This window comes from Tachysurus vachellii, chromosome 12, assembly GCF_030014155.1.
Source record: "Tachysurus vachellii isolate PV-2020 chromosome 12, HZAU_Pvac_v1, whole genome shotgun sequence".
NCBI classification, from domain to species: Eukaryota; Metazoa; Chordata; class Actinopteri; order Siluriformes; family Bagridae; genus Tachysurus; species Tachysurus vachellii.
The window spans coordinates 20,112,222-20,138,657 of NC_083471.1; the positions used below are offsets into that span (position 1 = coordinate 20,112,222).

Consider the following 26,436-nt stretch of genomic DNA (forward strand, 5'->3'; position numbering starts at 1 on the left):
GGGTAGACTTGTATATTATTGTAACATAAGCAAGGTTAGCCAAAGATTACCCCTGAAATGTAGCTCATATCTCAACTTTTACTCTTTGTCCATATTAATGAGCTTTAATATAATGTATATGCCTGAGTTCTACTTTATTGTATATTTGAATATAACGATAGCCGTGTCTGTTATGGTGTAAATGGTTTGGCTAAATCTGACTATAATAATAAATACTCTTTCACTGAAAACTCTGTTAGGGACAAATACTATTACAGTCCATTGGGAAAATTCCTGATGGTTTCCATTACATAATAAATTAGCGTAATGGACTCCACCAGATCGCTTGATTCTGTTTCTGGGATTTTCTGGTTGTTATTAAAATATGACCAAATCTCAGGGTCGTCTTTTATTGGTAAAAGATTACCATCCAAAAAAAAATAGAGCAAACATTTAATTTGCCTTCCATTAGAGAAATATTTTAATAACGATTAGGAACCATGAAGAACCAAAACAACGAAGATCTTTCCACCACTCTTGTTTGGCTGTGATAAATACAAGCTTTTCAGCAGTTTAACATGTTCCTTAGAGGTTAACTAGCCAACTAGCTACAATCCCAAATTGCCTCCAGTGACCTGTAGCTTTAAGCTGGGTCTGTAAACACAGGTCACTAATTTGATGTACAGGGATAAATTTTCCCACTGTGACCTGTTGCTTTTTTTTAAAATATTGTAGCACCCCATAGGCTCTTTTCTTGATGCTGGAAATGTATAGCAGTGTTTAATAGACAAAGTTATTACACCACTTATTATTCAACATAGATCTATTTTTAGTGGTTTTAATTGACATACTCCGTTTTTAATTCTTTCTTGATAAGGATTATTACAAACCACACATATTATAGTTTATTAGGGTATCATTTTGGTTATAGTGTTAATTGTCTAATCCAGGTTGCAGGTTATCATTCCAATCAAGCAGGAGCCAGACCTGATGTCACCTGTTTAATCAGCTGATCTTGGCTTTCATTAGACTCTGGCTTCTGCTTGTTGGAACAGAAGCATGCACCAACACCGGCCCTTTAAGAATTAGACTGGGCAAGAATGGTTTAATCTTTTAACATGAGTGACAATATTATTGTAAATATTTACAGAGATAAAATAATATGAACTGAAAAAGCGAGACGTCATTTTATGCTTTATGATAGTTTAAAAAAAAATGCTTTCTCATACAGTATATCATATAATCCTTTTGTTCTTCATTTTTCTCTTCATTGTTTTTTTGGTTTGTTTTTTGTTTTTTTTAGCAAACACTCATCCTCCATCTCTTCTTATCAACGGCTCATTTCTGATCTCTATCGGTGGCGTGACCCCTCTGGACCCTGCACTCCTGTCAGTCAAAGATTCAGACAGCCAATCAGAGAGCCTTCTACTGCAGCTGTTACAGCCTCCAAGTAACGGGAAGCTAATGGTGCTGGAGAACAACGGGCGAGAAAGAACGCTGGACAGGGACGACACGTTCACTCTCTCACAAGTGAAAAACAGAGCTGTGCGCTTCATCCATACCGCAGCCCAAACTAAGTGAGTAGAAGTCTGTCAGCAGTTTCTGGACTTTTCCATAATCACAAATTAATTAAAATTAAATTGTGTGCTATTTTTATTTTTGCATTGTTGCACCTGTTACACATGCATGTTAGATGCTTTTATCCAAAGCAATTTTCAAGTGATCTGTTCCCATGACAGTTAAAGGTCTATTCAGTGGCAGCTTGTCAGTACTTTGTGTGTGTGTGTGTGTGTTTGTGTGTGTTGTGCGCTTATGTTTATGAGAACAGTATTTAGATTTTTGACTAGATCTCACTGTGAAATTGCTTAATGTTTTTTATTTCTTTCATTATTTCTTCTCTAAGATTAGTGTTATCATCATACAGGGATGGAAAATGTACATAAGAATATAATTATACTAAAATATGCACCTTTATATAGCCTACCTTAAATAATATACTGTATATGAAAGAGTTATGAGTCTCACTTAAAAAACTTGGAGCAAAACTACTTTTTTGTTTTAACTTTTTGATAACTTTAAATTACTTGGAAGGACAAAATCAAAAGAATTAATAATGATTTTTCACTTAGACCCATAAATGCATTGATAAATAGCATTTAATCTAATTTAAATAGAGAAACAAAACAAGTAACACAGACTAATGTGTGTTTGTATATGAATGTAAGAAGTCATTAACTTTAATTACTGCACTAAAGCACACACACACATCATTCTTTTTGTCATTTTTTATTTCTTTTATTCTGTTTTCTTTCTAATTTAATGTTGAACAATTTATTTATTTTTTTCAGGGCTGGTCAGTTCACTTTGAGAGCGACGGATCCACAGCTGTTCTCTCAGCCGCAGACTGTTAATTTCCAGGCTGTGTCTCATCAGGTACTTGCCCTCACACAAATGCGTGCACACACACACACACACAGACACACAGTTACATAAAGTACTTGGTTAAGTAATGGTGCTTTGATCGCATGAGTTCCGACTAAAATAAAGTATGCACTGCCTGTGTGTGTGTGTGTGTGTGTGTGTGTGTGTGTGTGTGCGTGTGTGTGTATGGAAACATAACCCCACTTCGATCAGGACCCTATACTGATCGAATGGTTCTTAAACTCAGCTCTGGCTACAGTAGCTCACTGACTCATTTTGGAATATAACAGATCCCCTCTGTCTCTTTCTGACGCCTTCCTTCCTGCCATCTGATTATATTTCCTAAATATATCACTTGCATCTGCAGTCTCCTGAGGACTGGCTATGCATCTGTCTGACCTCATGTAACCTCACGCTCATACACATACACACACATAGAGAAACCCAAGCTCTCTAGACCCGAGGATCCTGCCACTGCAGGATCACTTACCGTAACCCCACAAAATATATTACTGCCCCTTCTGAAATGATAATATATGAACCATCTCCAGGAGCACTGTGAATCTTTTTTATCATTTCATCTTTTGCTGAGGAAGGAGTTACTGCTTATAGTTGGTGAACAAGCCTGTCCCTGAGAGAGGAGAGAGAGCGAGAGAGAGAGAGAGAGAGAGAGAGAGATTGAGAGAGTTTTGAAAAAATATCAAGAACTCTTGTGCAAATTGTAAAATGTTCATTTGGCCGTTCAAGCTGTACTGAAATAGAAAAGCTCATTTGCATGACAGTGACTTTAATTGTTTTATCTTTCCTGTGTGAGAAATTAAAACCGGATAATATGAATTTCTATATTTAGATTTTCATGCATGTATTAAGCCTTGGATAAAATTACATTGACATTTTCACTTGAACATAGTGTAAAATATCATCATACACATCATCTGTTTGTTTATATTCATCTATATGCACATATAAATTGATGCAAACTCATTCTGCTGAAGTTTTTGGCAATCGCATGTATGCAAATGACACGGCATACAGTCTGCTCTTGGCATATTGGCTTCTTTTGGGAAAACGGACAAAATTGAAAAATAAAAATAAAGAATACAGACAATGGTTCTAACAAAAAAACATTTGCATAAGGACTCCTCTGAAAAACATATCTTTCAAAAATCATCTCCAAAACTTTGTATTAAATTACACACAAATCATCGTCTTTGGAAACAAAGACAAAGGCATTACTGTGCTATTTCTGAAGAACTTCTCAAGTGGTTGTTGTGTTATTTATATGGAATTATGGTTGTACCCAGGAGATGAATGAATAAAATCAGGTCAAATGTTAATATCTTCTTGTCTGAAGTATATTTTAAGGGTCTACAAATGAATAACTTTTAATGCACGCATCCCTGTTCATGCCATTGATGTCATATTCGGCTTATTAGCTTTTTTCTCTCAGTTTCTGGAATACACAAACAAACCACATTTCTGTAAGTTAACAACAGAAAGACAGACAGACAGACAGACAGACAGACAGACAGAGTCTCAGGATTTGAACTTTTCGAGTCGAAGCGGCACATGACCAAACCTGAGCTAGACATCTAGAAAAGAAGTTAAGGATCAATACCAAGGATCAAGATGCTTTACAAGTGTCTCCATGCTTCTTAGACATTAGAGATCTAGGCTCAGTCCACCATATAATACTTTGAGGGTGCCAATAATTTGACACTGTTTTTGCTGAAAGTTTACATCTACTTAAGTTTACATCTACTTTTTTTATATTTTTTTTTGCATTCAATAAACTCACCATTTCATGTGCTCAAAATACATGTTCAGCGTTAGACTGTGAACTTGTTTACTGTTCTAATTATGAACCATCACATTTATGAAATGAATATAAATTACAAGCAAATATTACCATTTGCACATAATTCAAACCAATTTCCACGCATAGTTACACCTTGTATAGCCGCACAATTTATACAGTTTAATTTACTATTAAGATGATTCCTTAAATTATATTGCTATTTATATCCATTTATGAAGCCAGTGCCACAAAATCAGTTCTGTATTTCAGTCACAGCTTGAGCTGTTAAGACTATTGCAACTCAGTGAACATTCAAAGCAGATCTCAGCTAGTGATTAAGAACCTCATTATAATTTTAACCCCTTTTTGTTTGTTTGTGTGCAGTAACGCTTCCGTCTTCCTCTTACAAAGCCGCTCCAATTTCTTTACTTTGTTAATGTTTGATCAAACCTCTTAAGGCCATTTTAATTAGACTCTTTATCTACTTTCAGTCACTGGCTGTGAAATGTTGGATATTTCTGGGTGGTCTTTTGCGGCTCACAGCACAAGCCAGGCAGGAAAAGAGATTAACATGCTTCTCCTTAGAGCAAACCCCATGATCTCTCTGACTTATTCTCCTTCCATTCGTAAATTCATCATACTAAAGGCTAGTAATATCAGAGCTGGGAATTAACCTTTGTAAAATAATCTCTACTTGATTTTTTTATTTCACTAAATTATTGAAATCTTTGTTCACAACATTTCAAAATAAATACTTCAGAGCTGCTAAAGGGCGGTAATATAACAATGGGAATTAACAAAGGACAACGACTACTACTTGAGTTTTCATTAACTGAAAGTTTTATTCATCACATTTCCAAAGTAAAACCTCTACTTTCTGCTCAGTCCAATTTAGACACTACATCATTACTCTTTTCCAGCACCAGACAACTTTTAGTTATCAAACAAGATCTAACTTCATAACAAAGCTAAAGTTTAACAGACATGACAGCATGAAGAAGATCTAATACCCATCACTGTATTCTATCTGCTTCCGTGGACACTTCTATTAGCAATCAGCTAGATTGGATCGTCAGTGTTACTATAGTGCTAACTAACATTTAAGATTAGCCATAAAGCTATTGTTAGTTAGCCTTCACACTTTTCTGGCCTTTAATTTACCATCTGCACCTAAAGTGCATTTATTTTTATACTTTGAATGCATTTAAAGCTGTGTAAAGCTGTACTTTAGCTTTAGCACAGTCATTTTTTCACTGAGTAGTTACACTTCTACTCGATGAAGAACTTGCACACAAATAATTTATTAGCAAGTGAAAATATTTTGTATAAAGGAAATCTAGGTTTTCTGAGATTTCCCATTATGTAGATTTTTAGAGGCGTGAATTTGATTTATTCTCTTAAAGTCTTATAAAACATTCTATAAAATAATTTCAAAAGAAGACATTAAGAAACAGGTCTAACAGTCTGATATTTGTTTACAAACAACCTAAGAGAAGTCACATTTGCTCATATGTAAGAGATTTTTGCTTGCTAAGGTACAATCTATGCAGTTAAAGCAGATCATTTTAACACTTCTGGGAAATATCATGTTTGTTTTGAGGCAGGGCCTTTGAGGTGCTGGAAGATCTGCTCACATAATATTCGTAACCATTTATTGTATTATAATAACTATTCTAATGGCTTCATCTTGAAAGAGTTTCTTCTAATGTTCTCGAGCGATTGACATTTTATGGCTCTTTTCTCTCTTTTCAGCCACCCATAGTGGTAACCAACCAACCCATTTACATCGAGCCTGGTGAAACCTTTATTCTTACTAGAGCTGTTCTTCACATTGAGGACTATGACAACCCTCAAGACGTTCTTCTGATGGTTCTGGAGCCTCCCCAACATGGCCGTCTTACCCGGGTTCATGGAGATGGGCAGGTGTCCCGTTTTAAGCTGGAAGAGCTGGTACGTGAGCAACTACAGTACGTTCACCATGGCACCAATGGGGAGCAGGACAGATTTCTTCTTCAGATCAACGATGGATACAGCTACCAGAATGCCCTCGTCCATGTCAACATTGCTCAGAGGGTAGGTAACGGTTATTAATCTGTAGGATTTTGACTTATCACCAGTGACCACTGGATATAGCAATTTTTTGTTCTAGTAGTATGGATTTTTTTTATGGTTGTTATTTTAATTATTGAATTTGCTAAAAATCTAAAAAGCTAACACTATTACATTGGTCTAACACAGGATGCTGGAGACTCATAGAACAATAGTTTTGTTTTTGCTAAGCAATCTTATGTATAATACTTTATTTTAGTCATTTAACGAAGTGCCAAAATTGACCATTTAACCATAACATCTATGATTTTGACTCCTCATTATAACAGTAAAAACAGAAACGTAAACTTTTCTGCTTCTCCAAGTAAAACGTTCAGACAAATCGCAAATACTCTTAGCTTGACCAGAATGTTAGCTCATTAAGCTGTGGAGATGTGGGTTATGAAAGAGATTTTCTCTGACTATATCTACATGATGCAGAGTTTTACCTGTTAATTGAATTTGGGGGAAACTGTTATCTCTGGTCAGTTAACTAGCAGGGAAGAACACTGTGATTATCATTTATGCTGTTAACATACAGCCATTTTGTTGATCAACAAACAGTAGGGTTTTTGTGGTAATAGTCAGCCTCTCTGCTTGCTCAGATTTCCTTTGTTTGCAGAAACTTACCTAAGACTGTCTAAAAATAACACCGTGTTCAAACCATTCATTTCTCATGATGGGGTCTGTAAAAAAATGTCTGCTCTATCATAAAAATCTGATCTCCAGACTCCATAAAATGAACACAACACAGCTTTTTGCATCATACATGGAGGTGTAATTACATTAATACAATATGAGCTTATCTAGAAAAAATAAATTGTGTCTTATGGGAATAAAAAGCTATGCAATGAAGCGTAAGGTAAGAATAAACAGTTACAGTTAAAACTCAGCTCTCAGACACTAAGTCTTTCTTATATTCTTTTTGAATGTGTTATGAAGGCCCTATGATGGTAAGTATTGCGTTAAATAATGTTCAATTTTATATATTCCTCAAAAACAAAACACACAGCAGTATTTATTTAGCTGTGTCAGTGTTTTTAGAAACTTATCCAAAGTTGTGAAGGATACACAATAGATGATGTCATGTATTAAGTAGTGCTAAGATGACATGTGTTTGACAGAGCCAAACACGCACACACACACACACGCACACACGGACACACACACAAAACGCTATCATCACTTCTCACTCGTTCAGATGCTCTCAGCTTCCGGAACAAGACCAGACACGTGTCGCCCTCAGCCTCGCTGATGTCTAGACTGATAGGAGTGTTTCCCACTTTGGTCATGGTCCAAGCACCACTGTCTCCTCTTGTCTTTTTTTTTTCATTCCTTCAGGCTCTAGTGCCTTTCTCTTCACACTCACTCATAGATCTCCCTTTTATATTTATCAAATTACCTCTCACTATCTTTTCGCTACATACAACTACATTATCTCTTTAAAAAAAAACTTTCTCAGCTGTTTATTCCTGGTGCATTAAATCACACAACGAAGCTTCGGACTCGGTGAATGAAATCATGAGGCGCTGTGAGACTCCAGCCATAAAGCAACAATAGACCAGCAGTTAGTTGACTGATTGCAGCTTCAGCTCAGGATGTGAAGGATTTTTCTCCTGGAACAAAAGCAGATACTCATTCAGTTTGTTCACAATGGAGAGGAAACAAGAAAGAAAAAGTGGAAATCTTTTAATTAAATGCAATTAAAAAGGGAAAATCTGTTGGATTTTCTGCAGCAGCGCAGGGTGTTTTGTTGGATGGGAGTGGCGATTAATCCCCGATTAAAGCCATGAACCATGGAAAGCCATGGAAAGCCTCTTGAAAGAAATGATCTTGGAATTTTTTGTTGACGTGGCCTGTTCACTTTTGTTTTACAAAGTGATGCAGAGCAAAAATCTTACTTAAACATGTTATAAGTTGTTATGGCAATATTGTCTCCCATTTTCTCCCTAATTCTAAGGGAATCACTATCTGCCCTCTTCCACATACATGAGCTCACAAATACCCACAGGTGTGATTGACAGATCTGTCCCACCCACCAAGTTTACCACATAGGCTCTCAGCCACAGATCGCTGTAGCATTATCAGGATTCAAACTCTTAAAGATATGGAAACTTTCCTTTCACACTCTCACATCTGATGCTGTACTTTTTGTAAGTATTAATGCTTTTCCAACCTGGTGGCTTTCATGAAAACTGGGACATGCTTCAACTAAACCATACCGCCTTCCTGTTTCAATGGATGTGGAATATTTATTGACATATAAAACCAGACTTTCAGGAGGTCTTGCGTTGTCCTGCATGGCTTCTAAATCTTCTTTGTGGGTGTTGCTGCACAATGCCAGGCAACTAAAAAGCACTATTCTTCACCACTTGAGTGTTGGTACCAAAGGAAAATATATATAAAATAAATACAGCAAATGGAATCTAATACCTACCACTTTGATACATGCTCCAGTAGGAATTTTTATTTAAAAGCAAGCATGATTATATCCATGATTATTGGAATAGGATTGATGTGTGCACTAAAATATTCGCATTATGTGTAACCAAGCTCTTCTGATTCTCTATTCATCATCAGTTTCACTTCACATTTTAGTGTCACACTAGTTTTTGGACTTTTATTGTAATGGCAAACTTTGTATTACACATTAAACAGTATAGTTTGATCTAAGCAACAAATTCTGCCTTATCAGTTTCTCACTACAGTATTATGAACAGATCATCACAGTGGTAGAGGGATTTTTTTCCAAAATGCACACTATCTCATCCCACCTGAGCCACTGTGATAGCTGCAGATCTGCTTGAGCACAGTTATGTTTGAAGTACTGCCAAGTAATTCCAGTGAGCTTTCATCTCACCATCATTCTGAGCTTTTGATTATCTGCTAAGCAGCTGATGAAATCTGAAAGAAGGTGCTCGATGCTCCTAAGAAGACAGACATAGACTGAAATCTGAGGGATGTCTCACTTATCTTATCAGGATGTGATGGAACCAAGAGATGATGGAAAGAAGTATTCTTCTATAAGTATTGTAGTTTATTCAGCTTAATCTCACACATATAGTGTTTACAGCAAAATGGCTCTGTGTGGTATAACCATCCTACTTTAAAATCCCACTAATGTCCCAATACTTCGTAAATCTTCTTATTCTTGTTGTTGCTTCTTTTTTAAACCTGATTTCTATGCAAAGTGTAAAGTGACCTTGTGTGAAAAGAAGGTACTACAAAAATTTAAGACAAGGACAATTCACTAACGTTCCATTTGGTAAAATTGACTTTATTTCATGGTTCAGAGCTTTTAATTGTTGTTTTTTTTTTTCTTTTTCTTTTGTCCAGCATGCTTCAACCTTTCCAAGTTTCAAAGGGCAATTTTAAAGTGCAAATTGGAGAAAGTTAATAATATACTTAAAGACATTAAAACAATGTAAACGCACCCCGAATAATGAAATGTTTAATGGCTCATATGTTATAAACAATCAGAGAAAATGAGCATAAAGTTCATCCAGGATAGGTGCACTTAGATAAATAGTGGAAAAATTAACTGTGGAAAATAATTTGAAGAAAAGTGATTTAAAGAAAAGTGAAAAGTGATCAAGTATTGAAGTATCTGGCTAAAATTATTTTTTTTTCTTAACTGGTTGAAAGGCTCAGTGGTATCCAGAAGCTTACTTCTTTTACTGTAGATATAGCCAGTGGCTGACATTAAACACATTGTCATGGCATGAAATGAGAACAGAGTTTTGATTTGTTTCTGTAGAATGGAGTCGCTCCTCACATGCGATCAATTCCTAAGACCTGGGTGAGAGAAGGAGGGATGGTGCAACTGTCCAAGAAACAACTCAAGGCTGAATATAAAGGAGCCAGTGACTCTGAGATCCTCTACACAATCCAGTCTAACAGCGGACAGCCCCAATACGGTACCACGCATCTAGCCAACCTTAACTACATCTCTTCTGTTTCAGAGCTTAAGTAAACTATTCATTCTTTGCTTCAGTATTTGCTTCAGACAAGGAAAGTTATTTGCACTTAAGACAAGACTTAGGTGATTCACTTGATGAATCAAGTCAATGTAATATAGAACAACAGAGTAAGAAAAAATGCTCAGCTATAAATTGAACACAAATTTAATGTAATATTTGTATATGATGTTACAATACCTTTGAGGGCAAATGTTTGGATCTGTCTTGGTTTGAGTGATAATATGAAATATGCAGTTTGCAGTGAGCAGTCAGGTCAGTTGTCAGTGGAAATCTGGAAGAAATATGCATTGATAATGAAATCACTGAAAAGACTGCTAGGCTGAGCAAATAGGAACAAAAATATCTAAAATATATAAAAACAGTTTTTATCTAAATATTTTTAACATAACTTCTTTGGCTTTTTTTTGTTTGTTTTTTGCTTATTGTGAATTTCTTGTTTTTATCATTTTGAAGTAAACTTTTCACTAAACTGTATTTAGTACAGGACGTACTAATGGAGAACAGATACAGTATAAATCTGAACATAATTTAAATATTTAATTTATCTTCATATTTATACTTATATTTATATATTAGTACACAGTTACTCTACAAATTATTGTTTGTGTGTGTGTGTGTGTGTGTGTGTGTGTGTGTGTGTGTGTGTGTGTGTAGGTGAGATTGTGTTGGTGTCCATGGCAGCTGATGGTCCAATGGAGGCCTGGCAGGCTTTTCCAGAGCGCAGAGATACAACACCAACCTCTTCTTTTACCCAGCAAGACGTCAACGAGGGCACTGTGTGGTACCGTCACTATGGGAGAGGCACTCAGAGAGACACCTTCCAGTTTCAGGTTACACACACACACACACACATCTGTCGTTATATTTTGGGTGGTCAAAATGTCTAATTTTTAGATTAAAGGGCAGAATTTTTTTCTTTTGATAATTATCATTCCGCTTCAGGTTCATCTTGAGTTGACAGTGACAAGGTACAATAATAATGGCCGGTCTTTGTACATTATTCATTTTTAATTTTCTAATCTTTTTCCATTGTGACAGCTAAATCAAAAGCTATCCCTTGTATCTAAAATCGTGATAGAATCAAGATTAAAATGTCAAAATCTGTGAACTCAATTTGCTAAGTCAGTTATTCACAGAAATGATCAGAAGTGCGCTAAATACTATCTGCTACAGAAAGTGCTCTTTCCCACTCCTTCTCTATCTGTGTATGCTAATGTCTAGCTTTGTGGATTCTGTTAACTCATCTAGTAAAATTACATTTGTTTAACTACACTGACTTTATTTTAGTGAAATATTTTATTTTATTTAGTTTAGTGAAACTGCATTTATGGCATTTGGCAGACGCCCTTATCCGGAGCCCTTATACTTATCCAGAGCGAAACTGTATTTTTTTGTAACACAATTTATCCCCTGGAGAACAAGCTGCTTTTTGTAGCATCTTCTTCCACTAATACAGTACTAGCTAGGAAGAACTAGCAGTATCTGATGTCACTGAAATGCTTAGCTTTGATTGCAATTGTATTGTATGCAATATAATAAATGTGCTAGGAGTGACAGGATTAAATACGCCACTTCCCTTTATATTATTAATAGTTTTTACTTTGTCATAGTTGTGATATTGACTAAAATTGGTTTATTTCACTACATCTCAATCTAGACTAATAATAACAATAACCAAATAACGATTGTGTCACTGTTAAGAGAATTCTAATTAAATTCTCAAATTAAATCTTAGCGTTTAGCTTAGCCCTGCCTTTCCCGTTCCTTAAATCGTTTACAAACACTCCAGAGTGTAATCCATTTTATTTGTCTGTTTTGATAAATATGTGAGTCGACTTTGTGAAGTGAAAATGGCAAAAGTCACAATGACCAAACTTTTATATTCTGGTGTTCTGAATATTTCGATCTTCATTCTTACAGAAGAACATTATATCTCTTCACACCTTAAATTTACTAATTTACCTTGATTTGAAGTTCACGCTGTTCTAGCCTCCTAATTTAGTTTGTCCCAGATGTCCCTATTTAACATTAATTCAATCCAAACGTTATTTCCCGCCCCTACATTAAATACCCTTGAGAAGTATTTGAGATATCAGCTCGACCCTCACCTTCCTTAGAACAATAATTTCTTTCTTTGGATCAACGTCTTACCTTTTTTTGCAGGATGTACGCTTGTGAAAATAATGTGTTTCTCACTGTGGTTTAAAATTGTTTGTGTATAAAATGCTGCACTAAATACTTGTCTGAACAAGACAGTGGCATTTTATAACTGAAATTATCATGCCTTTGATTCTGAATGAAGATAAATGTAGAGATGTGGAAATAATAGACATTATGTGGAATGAGGTACTTGATGGATTTATTAATTAAGTCAAGTTGCTTTTCTGTGCAGTTACACATTGCAGACATGAGATTAAGAGCGCTTAATAAAGCAGCTTTTCTTGATGACGATTAAAAGAACACAGTGTGTAAGTGGCAAGGGGGTGTTTAGGACCTGTACCTCATGTACTGTGATTTTTATGATGTTGCAGGTCTCTACAGAGGCTTTTCCAGACACACGCAGTGACGCTCAGACCTTTACCATTGGAGTGATGCCTCAGATTCCAGGTCTTCCTCATCTCACTCCTGGAGCAGATCTTCAAATTAATGTAATGGAAACATCACAGTGCACACATTCTTGTATATAGTTACACAGACGGTAAAAGTTTGCATCCATAATAAGTGGATACTGATAGCATTCAGTTAAATCATAGATATGTTTGAGTATATACAAATCTTGTGCACTCTCAAGAACTGACTGTATAACTTCAGTGAAATATCAAAAGCTTTGAATTTTATGCCAGTTAAGAATGATGTCTGAAAATTTGATAAAAATGCATTTATGAAAAACAAATGCAAGCAAAACAAATCTCAAATTTTCAAACATCATTCTTCACTGGTCTCAATCAAATGTGTTGGGTTTTATTCATTCATTCATCTTCTACCGCTTATCCGAACTACCTTGGGTCACGGGGAGCCTGTGCATCTCAGGCGTCATTGGGCATCAAGGCAGGATACACCCTGGACAGAGTGCCAACCCATCACAGGGCACACACACTCTCATTCACTCACGCAATCACACACTACGGACAATTTTCCAGAGATGCCAATCAACCTACCATGCATGTCTTTGGACCGGGGGAGGAAACCGGAGTACCCGGAGGAAACCCCCGAGGCACGGGGAGAACATGCAAACTCCACACACACAAGGCGGAGGCGGGATTCAAACCCCGACCATGGAGGTGTGAGGCGAACCTGCTAACCACTAAGCCACCGTGCCCCTTGTTGGGTTTTATTTTACTCAAATTTGTTCTGAAAGGATGAGAGAAACTAACATATTCACACGTTAGTCTATTCACACTGTGTTAGAAGGACACGAGTCTTGCCATTTAAAATACATGGCTGGAATGATTCTGGAAATAAACATTAAATGTTGGATATTCATTCAATAAAATGGTTAGATCAAACATTTCTTAAATGTTTTTTGGTAGTGGAATCAGACTTCTGGACCAGACTGGACCAAACAAAATGAAATCTAAGATTCATTTTGGTGCAGAAGTTTTATTTGTGCAGCGCTTTGTGTGTGTCCTTCTGCCTGCTGTTCAGCTGTGTAATAAAGCTGACTTAATCTCAGCAATCTCCAGACAGTGTGTTTCATCTGGGTGATTTTCTGTTGTTGATGGACATTGTGTGTGTGTGTGTGTGTGTGTGTGTGTGTGTGTGTGTAGGCAATAGAAGATCGCGTTACCCTGATAACACCCTCCGCTCTCTCCTTCACTGACTCAGAGACGCCAAGCAACAAGTTGATTTACAACATCACCAAACCACTACCTTCAGGCCATGGTAACCTTAACCTCTCTTATAGCTTAATATGATTCACACCAATAGCTCTGACAAACACTGTGCCAGAGAGCTTTGTAAAAGCTTCAGAAATTACAATCAAATTCAGTGGTACTCTCAAGTGGTAGACAAATTCAGTGGTACTCTGAAGATAATTTCTTCACATTGCTTTATTATGTTATTGGTCTTTTAGTGTGCATCTCATTTACGGTTCATTAACTTTAACTATGTTCTCGAAGCCAGACAAACAACTTTTAAATTCTTCATGAGTTGTTGATTTTACATTGTGTTTTAAGAAGTGCTTTACTGTAAGTACTTTAGAACTGGTAGAAACACGGGGCAGTTCTAAACTTTCAATCACCCAGGACTTGTTTGTAGGTCTAAATTACATTCCCCACTCTCGAAAGCACAAACCTTTCTGATTATCACTGTAGTCACTGGCTACAGATAAAGATAAAGAAAATATAGACAGAGAATATTGAAATAAGAAAGAACCTTCATACCAATATACCTTCAGCGAGACATTGAGATTGAAGAATATTTGATTACTATGACAACTGCATATCTTTTTTTTTTTTTTTTTTTGTGGAAATGCATAGTGTTGAAAAGCTTTTGTGTTTCTTTCAGGCACTCTGGAGCACAGGGACAGGCCGTACACTCATGTCCATTTTTTTACACAGGCCGATGTAGATGCTGGAAAAATTATCTACAGGCCACCACAGGCTCCATCCCATCTGCAGGAACTTTACCAGTACTCATTCACTGGTAGGTCACTGGAAAAGTAAAGCAAATATATCACAATCTTATTCCTCGGACTTCAATTTCGTTTTAGTTTTATATGAGGGTTAGACATGGCATACTCACCAAAACAGCACAGTTTAACCCTTATGTCTATGTCCAAATGACTTCCCATTATGTCCCATTCATTCATGTTGATTCTCTAGTGTCTTCATATATTTAAATTTACATTAATGGTATTTGGCAGACGCCATTAAAACAGAGCCACTTACAAAAGTGCTTTCAAGTTTTTATTGTTAAATACATTTATACTGGTTCACTAGGTCACAGACTAAGAATACCATCAGTCTAACTCAACTCTTGGGAGGTAATTTAGCAACAAATTCATATAATTTTTCTTTTTTGATGCTTTTAAGTACTAGTTTAAGTATTTCAGGAAGAGGTAGGTCTGTTAGATGCAGTTTATTGACCCCCAGTGACTCTACAGCCATCTACGAAAAGTTCCACCACATTGGCGCCAGAATAGAGAAGAGTTGTGATGCATGCCTTCCTGTCCAAAATTATACACTAATAATAGTAGGCTCTAATAGCACTGCTCTTTTTATTGCATATGATATTCATAGGAGTTGTTGTAGTTGTTGTTGTTGTACCTTTAGTACTAGTTGCAGTCATAGCAGTAGAAGAACTACTATATTATTATTAGTAGTAGTATTAGTGTTAATATTAGTATTATTTACAGTACTAAAAGTAGGAGGAGGAGTAGACATCAAGGAAATCACTGAATAATTCATAACCCTTGTTAAACTTAAAACATTTTTTACAATATAAATGCTAATGTACATTTTCTCGAAGTATGCTCAGTGCTTTACTGCATTGCACTTTAGGCACACATAGCTCTTTAAAAATAGATGAAATGCATGAACTGTCTAAACCCCAAAATGGCAAGCTACAGTATTGAAAGTCAATGCATGTTTAAAATAGCCCAAACCGAACCAATAATGACTTACTATTTTTGAACTAAGCTGTTTCTCCACTGCTTTATTGGCAATTTAAACAGTTATTGACTTTTGAGTGCACCTCACCAGCCCTGAAAGTTCTGTGTTCGTCCACATCTACTCTACTCACAGTGTTTCATTTCTGCAGGCCTGCCAGAGTCAGTGAACTTCCATTTCACAGGTATATTGCCTCAGCAGCTTTCTCAACTCCCCTTTTCATCTCTTTATCTCGCTCTCTCACTCTCTTTCTGTAGCTCATTGTATTCATCTCTGCCAGCCTTCAAGCCTTCCTTCACACACAGTAACCTAATCTTTCTTCAGCTTTCGCTTCCATGGTCATTATATGTGGTGCTCAGTCTGCGGGAAATGACTTATTTTCCCCTTCCTCCATCATCTTTCTCCCCTTCCATCTTCTATCATACTGTATGCCTCGCTCTGTAACAGGCAGGAGGAAATACCATGCCTCTGTCATTGTCATATAAAGGCTATGAATTAGAGGCATATTTCTAAACACACACTCAGTCTCCTTGTGTCTACCAGTATGAATTTGAACTTGATTAAAGGGGAGACGTGATATTAATAGAGGACATGTTATATTGTGTTTTTGTACTGCCCAAGCTTAAGTTATAAAATATGTGAGTATTAATGGTATAAAGACAGAAAATTAGATGGCAAGTCTGCAGGGGAACAAAAGCAGCTTTTTCACTTCACATTGCTGCAACAGAATAATAAACAAATAAAATTATAAGCGGCAGAATATATCATATATTTTCATATATATCATTTCTTTTAACATTGGAAATAAGTCAAATAAGTATAAGTGTGAAGCTACTTTAGAAAGTGTCTCAAATCTCTTAAGCCTTTTAAGCCAAGACCTGAATAAGTTTAATTACGTAAATAAATGTTTCCCTTGTTTACTGTAGTTAATGGATATTTTGTTAAACTACTAAATAATAAGCTTTCATTTAAAAACTGTTGGTTTATGACAGACCGTATACTTACGGAATGATTAATTATAGTTCATGTGTTAATTAGAACATGGGTTCATTTAGAGATATTGTCTAATTGGATGTTGTAATCAGTTTCCTTCTCACCAATTTTCCAGGCCTGAATTACATTTAAATTGAGTCAATAATTTTATCAAATGCCCTTCTTATAGGTTTTATTGCATGTTTTTGTGCCTATATTATATCAGGAGCAAGAAGGGGAAAGCAGTTTGCCTAAACAAAGTCAAACGCTATACTTTACTGCAATAACATCTCTATACTTTACTGCACAATCAAGATCTACCCATTTAGCTTTTTTTTAATGATGAATGATGATTTTATTGCCTTTGATCACTGTTTGTGCATGTACTTAATAGGCAGACCACAACAATTCTCAGTGTTTTATTGCAAGTGCACATGACAATTTTGTTATCAATAAAAAAGATGTGGGGGAAAAAAAAGGCTCAATTACACAGTCCATTTGTCCTTTAGTCATAGCTGATGGCTTCTTCCTTTTTCATTGCCTCTCCTGATTTCTGCTGCCATTCACTCTCACATATGATATATAGTGATAGGAATTGCTTTTAAATTAAATGGGGCCAAAGTTAAAGTCAACTCTAACTGTTTGCTCTCTCCTATCTCATTTATCCAACCTTGTTGTTCCTGTTATCTTTGTCTCTTTGATATTATCTATAACAAAAGCCTATCCTTGATTCCTGAAAAATACTGTTTAGTTGCTCTAGGCAGCTTTATAGCAAATTTGATAACCCATATCCTATATTAAGAATGTGATTACATTATGACTGCTTCTGCTACAATTTTGCTTCAAAGCTGTGTTAATTATTTATGCCCATACTTTTAGTGTTGTGGTACCATTGCACAGATAAACACGTCTGTGTTTGTTAGTGAAACAAACACACTCTTAACCACTTGACTTGATATTCCAGTATCTGATGGCCACCATACAACCCCTGAGATGGACTTTTCAATCCTGCTGTTGGCCAATCATCAGCAACCTCCAGTTTTTCAAATCTTGGACCCGGTCCTAGAGGTTAGCCTGGGAGGCAGAGCACCAATCGGTAAAATACATGTTTTACAACAAGATCCATGCTAGGTAATATCAACCTGAGTCAAACAGGAGCTATTTGTGTAGAATCCAGTGGTCAAAGCTGTGTTAAAAAGTAATATATTTTTTCAAATGGTAGCCTATGGGGAAAAAAAGAATAATTAATATGGTTGTGGTATTCCTTGCTGTAGGTGGTCAGCAGTTGGCAGTAACAGATGCTGACACTGCACCTGATGAGCTAGAGTTTGAGCTCGTGGAGGGTCCAGTGCATGGAACCCTGCTCAGGGTGGATTTTGGCTCTCAGACCCCAATGATTAATGGTAGGTCCTCACAAACACCATCCATGCTTCTTCTGTTTCACGCATAGGAAAAAAGGTTCCTTTTAAGGAACTATTAGAAACCCTGTGCTGGATAATACCAGATGTTCCTTTATCAGACAGGGTATTTAGAATGTTTGGAGCCCTTAACTATTTAAAGAACCCTTGAGGAGCCAGTTTGGAAAGGTGTATGTTCTCAAAAAGTGTAAATTCTCAAACCTTTTCCAAAAAGTTTATTCATTGTAGTTCTTGCGAAAATATTGTGTATTTCAGGACCTCTTTACATGTTCATGCAAAAAAAGAAACTACAACAAATTTTGCATAAAACAACTGCATAAGTATTAAATCTTGTTCTGTCTCTCTGCTAAATCTTTGGACCAGGTGACACTTTCACCTTCAGTGACATCACCAGGAATGTCCTACTGTATGTGCATTCTGGTCACACCACTGAGGAGGACACCATGATCTTCTCCGTAACGGATGGAATGTCCATGACATCCACCACAGTGCTGGTGACCGTGTTAGAGGTCAAAGGCGATGGTCCAAGACGTGACCCTAAGGCCTTGCTGTCAATGGAAGTTGCAGAGAAGAGCAGCACTGTTATCAGACGCTCCCATCTGTCTTATGTGGTGAGATGATGTGGATTATGTGGAATAATTTTTTTATTAGTAGTAGATTATAGATTATTAGCAGATTATTAGAAATAGTGTATTATATAAAAAAAAATGAAGGTTTTTATACGGTAAAAATAATTTTTTATTACATTTAAATGTCATTTAATTTTTTTAAACCAGTTTTAAACATTTCATAAATGTTACTTGGAATAAAGTTTGGTCTATCTTTATAGACCATAAATAAGATAAAGACCAGCAATAGATAATTTGGTCTATCTTTAGGACAACGACTCATCAGATGATAAGATTCGTATCCAGCTTGTTTCGGTGCCCATGTACGGGATCCTTACAAAGACAAATTCCGCCTCAGACCATGAAGAACTCAATGAGTATTCTTCCTTCACCATGGAGGAAATCAACCACCACAAGATCCGGTACTGTTAAATCACTAATAAAGCAATAATAAGTTATGTTACTTATAACATTTATATAAGTTTTGCATTGCTCTAAAAAGGCTTTTCACACACCAATGTGGAACCAGTTCATGCAGTTTTAGAACATTATGCTCACTGGCACCTTTTCTTATAACCATTAGTATTTGCATAGTTAGATTACATTAATGAATATTTGTTTTAACATAAACAGAAATGTACCGTACCACTGATGAAATAATGTCAGCTGCCTCAGACCGAAGCATTTAGCGACTGTTGTTTGTTCATAGAAATAGGAAAATAGTATTATTAAGTATTATTGCCTATTAGTATTATTAAGCCATATCATGATATTTAGCACTATTATGATAATGTGGGGAGACACACAGTAAATTAGCACAACGGACTCAAAATTGTATTAAGTATTTCTCCAGTGATGTGCTAAAAGCTATGAGAACCTTTTTTTAAATGATAAAATCCAAACGTATATGCATGTTTACTGATACCCAAGCTAAAATGATTACTGGCTTTAATATAACTAAAATAAACTGTAAGAAAGTTTCTTCTGCATATAAAACAAAACATTAGCTAGGGCTTTGGTATTTTACTAGTATAATTACGCTAGTATACACACGTGCATATTTATGTTCTATACATAATAATAATATAATATGATTAAGTATTTGATGGTATGCATTAATTAATTGACTTTCATGTGACTGTAATTAAACAATTATTATCTGGATGAATACAAATACAGATAAAATCATTTGGTGTGTACACTCTGCAAACAGGTATGTGACATCATTTGATACCAGTAACCAGCCTGTCACTGATATCTTCCACTTCGTTGTCTATGATGCTGAGAACAACCGCCTGGACAACCAGATGTGCACCATTACTATAACCTCTGTGCAGAGAAAGCCACCCGTAGTCACTGTACACAGCGGTATAAAGGTTAGCATTCTCACCACTTGAACCACTGTTTTATTGCCTTAAATCAAAGGGTCAAATCATTTATCTGTTTTTTCAGGTCCAGGAGGGAGGCAGAGTCCAACTGTCAGCCAATCATATCATCGCATCTGACCCTGACACTGCACAAAAGGATCTGCTTGTGTGGCTGATCAGTCCTCCAAAATATGGCTTTATTGAGAATACAAAACGAGGTGGGTTTTAAAATGGGAGTATGTTTTCACAGAAAGTTTGTTTTTTATACATGATGCACTACCTGGCATTAAAACGAGAACTTATATAATGTACCAGTCCCTAAAGGCACAAACACACACACACACACACACACACACACACAGCCTATAAAATGTAAACAGTCATAAGGAACAATTTTACAAAAAAGCTAAATATTAACTTAAATGCTGAGCTAGAAATTATGCAGAAGCCTAAATTTCTAATTTGTCTTATATCAGGTGGTTTTATTTTGCATGTCATTGGACTACAAAGACCACCACCTAGCCCACGTCCCTGATTATCCCCCCATGACAATAAGGTTAAAATTCATCACATATCATTTAAAGTTTGTCTCTGTTTTCTTGGCCAGGAACTTCACTACCCACAGTTTAAGCTTTACCTTTTGTGTCTTGTTTTCTCACAGCATAACTGTTTTTTTTTTTTTTTGCCACCCTTCAGTTCCCATAAAGCTTCTTTTGTTAAAGGATTGACTGTGAAATATTCCTTCACAAATTAAATTGAAAACCGCCGCTACACATTCACTGAAGTTTGTTTGAAAACTCTGCTTTTTTTTCACTAATTTGTTCATGAATAGTGGGCTCATTCACAATGTTCAAAAATATAATGGTGATAAAATGGGGGAGAATGTGGTCATTTTTATTCAAAGCTGAAAATGAAAGAGAACCAAAGAAACTATGAATCATGAAGCATGAAAGGGTACTGAATCATGAAGGCTTTTTTTTCCCCTAGAGCTTGAAAGGAAGCTCATTTTTCATTTTGCACCCAGAAAGAGTGCTGTCTGGTTATTCTGTGTTTTACAGTGTTTTGTTTAAGGCATTTGTTTTGACTTGTTTGGATTTTTTGTTTGCCATATCTAACTGTCTGCTTTCTTTAGTTGAAAGTGAATTTTCGTTCTGAACATCTTATTTTGACTTCCGTAGCCGTATTTTGATTTAAATCCTTGTAAACTGTGGTCATGACCTAACCTTTTGGTCTTTGTTTTGACTGTGTGCACTCCTTGCTTGTCCACAGCTGGGTCAATTGGTGAAGCTCGTGTAATCAATCCTGATGTCCCGTTCACAATTGAGGACCTCATCTCAGACCACATCTTCTATGTTCAAAATGTCCACCCAGCAAATGTCCACCAAGATGTCTTTAGCTTTTACATTAGCGATGGCTCCAGCCAGACAGAAGCTTTTGATGTCACTATTGATATCCAGGTATCACTGATTTATTTTTCAATTAATCCAGGTTTCTTGGATACATTAGTTAACTCACAATCTTTTATCCTGTATCTGGAAAGTGGAAGTTCATTTAGTGAGATTTGTTATTTAATTTTCATTTTCAAAAATTTCAGCAAACGAAGGAAGACAGAGTCCCAGTTATCTCTGTAAACAGCATCCATGTGGAGGAGAACACAGGCGTCGTCATCACTAATTCCTCCCTTAGTGTGTTGGACCTGGATACACCAGAGAATGAGATTGTGCTTACTATTGTCAAAAAGCCTTCCTACGGTCTGTTTCTTTCTTCTTACTCTTTTTATTTTTTTTTGCTTTCTTCTCCCATATTTTGTGCTGTGGGGTTTGTTAGTTCATTCTGTGTTCTCTTGTCTATTAAGTGGATATTGTAAAACATATTTGCAGGAATATACTGTGTTAGAGTCTTGCTCTTAATATCTTTATGTTTCTGTTGATGTATGCCTTGAAAGAGACCTTGAAATTTTATATTAGAGGCAATATAAGGTTACCATTTTGCTTTTATGGATATAACACAGGGTACAGGGTTTTGTTTTGTTTTGTTTTGCTTTACTTTTATAATTCAGGATTAGGAATCATTTCTGAGAAATTGCAGGACATAATGTAGTTGATTTATGCCCAAAATTATATAGGACAGATACAGGCACCTCTCAGTGAATAAATAAACTAATCGATCAGGCCTACAAGGAGAGATCAAAACCCTGGCTTTAGTGTATTATGTATTAGGAAATTGTCTAATTTTTGGCTGTAAAATATATACAAGTAAAATATTGTATGGTGTATACAGAAGTGCCTGAATCTCTGGTTTAGTCATAGCATTTATTTAACTTTGACCTCTTGCTATGGTGAGCTTTTTTTTTGTAATATGGTCTTTCTTCAAACACTAATGGAGTTTAATTGAGTTGTAAAGAGGATTGACAGAAAAAGATATTCTGTAACTGCATGAAACTTTCTACCTTTTTTTATCTAAAGTAGAGCTCAGACCAAACAAGAATACAACTCGGTCAACTTTACAGCCAATTCACTAAAGAGGAAAAGATGTGAAAGACACAAATTTGGTAGCGGTTGCTTTCATTTCCTGTCCCAATCTGAGTAAATTTGCAAACCATGGATTTGTGAATGCTTAGAATTCAAGAAGGTGGTTAAAAATGCAGGGGAGGATGTTCTGTTTATTATTTATTCTCTTTGCATAAAGACGTCTCATCCAACCGACATACACTAGGGGTTTTATGGTTCAATTCAGTTATTTTGCTTTGCCTGCTAGAGTTTTCTTGCTTCCTATGTCAGCACTTCTGTGTATACGTTATTGTTATTTGCAGGCAATTTCATGCTCTTTCAAAACTCTTTTACCGGTGTTACAGGTAAGCTACGAAGGAGACAGTTCTACTCACAGCCACTAGAGACTGGAAAGGTGCTCGATCAGGGTTCCACATTTACCTACCAGGACATTCTAGATGAGCTGCTGGTGTACACTCCAGACACATACGGATCAGTGACTGACGAGATTCACTTTTCTGTAACGGATGGTGTGCACACGGAGACTGGCCGCCTGGAGTTCAGCATGGATGTCAAAAAGAGTGATGGACCCAGAGTCACGATTAACAGAGGCCTTCAGATAGCAGCAGGTCAGTACAAGGTCATGCTGCACTACCTGATGAGATATAGAGTGGCTGGCCATTGGAATCAGATTTTTCAGGATGTGAAAAAGATCATTATATGGTCACTTTACAGCATTTTCTTTGCAAACTGTATATTATTTGTAGTTAGAATCAACAGTTTTAATAATGTTGCCAACATACTATTTTAGTTGGCTACAGAATGGGAATGCATGATGATGAGGGAATTCTAGACCATTGTCAGTAGCCAGTATTTGTCTTATAAATATTTGCAGCTGTTAAAATACGTGCAAATAAAATACATCTATACAAAAAAGTTACTCATACGATTTACATAATTGTATGTGTCTTTTGCTATCAAACACAAATAATAGAAGATATGGTCGGCTTAAACAGTCCTGAAATGCTCAGGCTTTAATGTTAACATTCCTTCATCTTAATGAACACTTTTCAGTAATATATTTTTATTTTCCTATAAAATAATAGCATAACATACAATAACAGTTACAATTACAGTATTACAATAAATGCATCATCAAATATCAGTTTGTATTATTAGTCAAATCCCTGCATTCGTTTAGTGTCATTTTTTTTTTTTTACATTTCTTTCAATAGTTACATCCCAAAACTATTATGATTCTATTATTATGTATCTTAAACTTAAACTACAGCTTGTTTGACCATTTTTTAAATCTGTATGTATTGCTTTTTTAACCAGGTTTTTCATCTAAGATCACAGAGCAGCACCTGAAAGGTACAGATATCGACTCAGACAACCTAAAACTCAAGTTCACTCTGACTAAAGATCTGAGTGTGGGCACACTGCAGCTTCAAAAAGGCAGGAACAAAGTCCAGATCTCCGCCAAAGGGCCGGTCAGGAGCTTCACCCAGGATGACATCAACAAAGGTTTCTCCCATTTCATTAAGCAGTATATCACCACAGGAACAATTCCATTCTGAGCTTTCTACTTACAGAAAACATCATATGGATATGTAAACATTATTTATAGGATACTTGTACATATAGGATATTAACAGAATTATTATATAGGTCTTATATTCATGGTTCAAATGTAAAAGGCCAAAATGTCACCTACAGTAGGAACCAAAGAAATACATTTCATTGCCAGATAATTTTCTTCTAATTATCTATAAACTATAAGCAGGAAAATATTTAACTAGAAATGTATTTTAAAATATATAATTTAATGACCTGGAAACCAAGTCAAGAATCCTCCAAGGCCATATAACAGTATTTTGTCTTTCTTACATCAGGCTTTGTGGAATATATCCATGAAAAAGGAGAGAGTGGAGGCAGCTTTTCTTTTAAATTTAACCTTGAAGATCCAGAGGGCAACAAGCTAATTGATGAGTCTTTCTTCATCACTGTCCTCGGTAGGTAGTCATTTTGAGATTATTTTTTTAGACCACTGGGTCTTATAATGAAAAATCTAAGAATTTTGGCATTCTTTTATTCCACTCAGAGGACAGACTTCCCCCTGCAGTAGTAGTGAATAAGGGTTTGGTGCTGGATGAAAACTCTGTCAAGAAGATTACAACTCTGCAGTTGTCCTCCACAGACCAGGATAGCAAACCTGGAGAACTTGTTTACCGTATCACTAAACAGACCATACTGGGCCACCTGGAACTTTCCACCAATCCAGGTATACACAACACCACATGCATCAATTATACACTGGGTGAGCATGTAGTAGTCACTCTAATTAATTAGTTGGTTGGTTGGTTGACCGAGAGAAATACTGTCTTTGTTGTGCCATAAAGTAGAAGGCTTGAGTTTAATATGAGACATTCCATCTTTACGAATATGCACTATGTAAAATTGTGTCATCTTACAATCCCTGATGATACTTGAAGACACGTTCAGGCTTCAAAAATGTATATATCTGAGGTTTTGTGGTACATATAAAGTACATTTTTTATTGTGTTTTCATAAAATCTCTTAGACATCGCTTGGCTTGGTAATGAGTTCCAAGTGTTACTATGCTTGTCATATGGAAGAAAAAATACATCTATACCCTTGTTTGCATAAAAGTACATTTGTACCCTCCCTCACTAGGCCTTTATATTTACCCCGAGCTGATAAAGTGTACAACTTAAAATCTTCAGTGAAGTTTAGCTATTGTGTCAACATGCTTGCTTAATTAGCAGTTGGAAGTAGCTTGTTAAAAGTAGGCTTACTTTAAATTGTCCACAATTTAACATGCGTAAAATAAAAGCAACGATTAAAAAACAAGTTATTATTTTTTCCCCAACATGGTCTCAAATTATAATTTCATTTGTCAAAGTTACAGTTAAGGTTAAAGTTAATGTTCATTCATTTATCATTCATTTATTTGTACACAATTAATTTGTATACATTTTTCATGGTATTAAGGTTAATTAAGGTACTTTAATGCAGAAAGAGCCAGTGAAACTAATAGGCAGTTCTTGAACAAAGCCATCTGGTTGTAGTATCCATACAAACAGTTTGGAGATATTTTAATCCAAGTTTGGATGTTTTAAAAAAGTTTTTTTTTTTTTTTTTTTTTTTTTTTTTACAAAACTGCTAGATGTATAAATTGGTAAGCATATGATTTTTTTTTTTGATTGGTTGGTTGGTTGAGTTATCTAGTGAGGTATGTGAGATATTTCAGTGAAGATATTTGATTCACAATGATTATTTGTGCGTTTTTTTATGGATAAACTGTAATACATGGTGATGTCTTAGTAATCAATAGTAGTTACTTTACACCTTTATAACTAACTTAAAGAAAGAAATAACATTCAATGCTGAACGCAAGCAAAATAATAAAAAAAATTCAGGTAGACAGATATAATTCAATAAAACTCACTAAAAAATGTATTAAACTTTTATTTTTAGAAATGTATTGTAGTTCTGTAGTTCTTCATTAGTTAAACATTGAGATAAACATTGACTCTAATGTTGCAGGCAAGCGCATAAGCACGTTCACTCAGGCTGACCTGGCTTCACGCAACATTCAGTATGTCCACACCAGTGAAGAAGAGAAACACTCAGACGACTTCACGTTCACCGTATCAGATGGGGCTAATGAGGTACAAACACAC

The 26,436-nt window shown here is 35.8% G+C and overlaps 1 protein-coding gene across 1 annotated transcript in view; it reads left to right on the forward strand.

The window, feature by feature from the left end:
- Positions 1–26,436, forward strand: part of fras1 (Fraser extracellular matrix complex subunit 1) — a 115,899-nt gene that overhangs the window by 69,955 nt on the left and 19,508 nt on the right. Inside the window, exons 27-48 of the mRNA XM_060882921.1 lie at positions 1,283–1,556; positions 2,328–2,412; positions 5,951–6,271; positions 10,044–10,203; positions 10,921–11,096; positions 12,798–12,914; positions 14,034–14,148; positions 14,773–14,910; positions 16,027–16,059; positions 17,812–17,943; positions 18,122–18,250; positions 18,629–18,876; positions 19,144–19,295; positions 20,087–20,249; positions 20,326–20,458; positions 21,510–21,697; positions 21,835–21,991; positions 23,095–23,358; positions 24,068–24,256; positions 24,625–24,744; positions 24,834–25,013; positions 26,300–26,424. Coding sequence (XP_060738904.1) covers positions 1,283–1,556; positions 2,328–2,412; positions 5,951–6,271; positions 10,044–10,203; positions 10,921–11,096; positions 12,798–12,914; positions 14,034–14,148; positions 14,773–14,910; positions 16,027–16,059; positions 17,812–17,943; positions 18,122–18,250; positions 18,629–18,876; positions 19,144–19,295; positions 20,087–20,249; positions 20,326–20,458; positions 21,510–21,697; positions 21,835–21,991; positions 23,095–23,358; positions 24,068–24,256; positions 24,625–24,744; positions 24,834–25,013; positions 26,300–26,424 — 3,599 coding nt within the window. The remainder of the gene's footprint in view (positions 1–1,282; positions 1,557–2,327; positions 2,413–5,950; positions 6,272–10,043; positions 10,204–10,920; positions 11,097–12,797; positions 12,915–14,033; positions 14,149–14,772; positions 14,911–16,026; positions 16,060–17,811; positions 17,944–18,121; positions 18,251–18,628; positions 18,877–19,143; positions 19,296–20,086; positions 20,250–20,325; positions 20,459–21,509; positions 21,698–21,834; positions 21,992–23,094; positions 23,359–24,067; positions 24,257–24,624; positions 24,745–24,833; positions 25,014–26,299; positions 26,425–26,436) is intronic.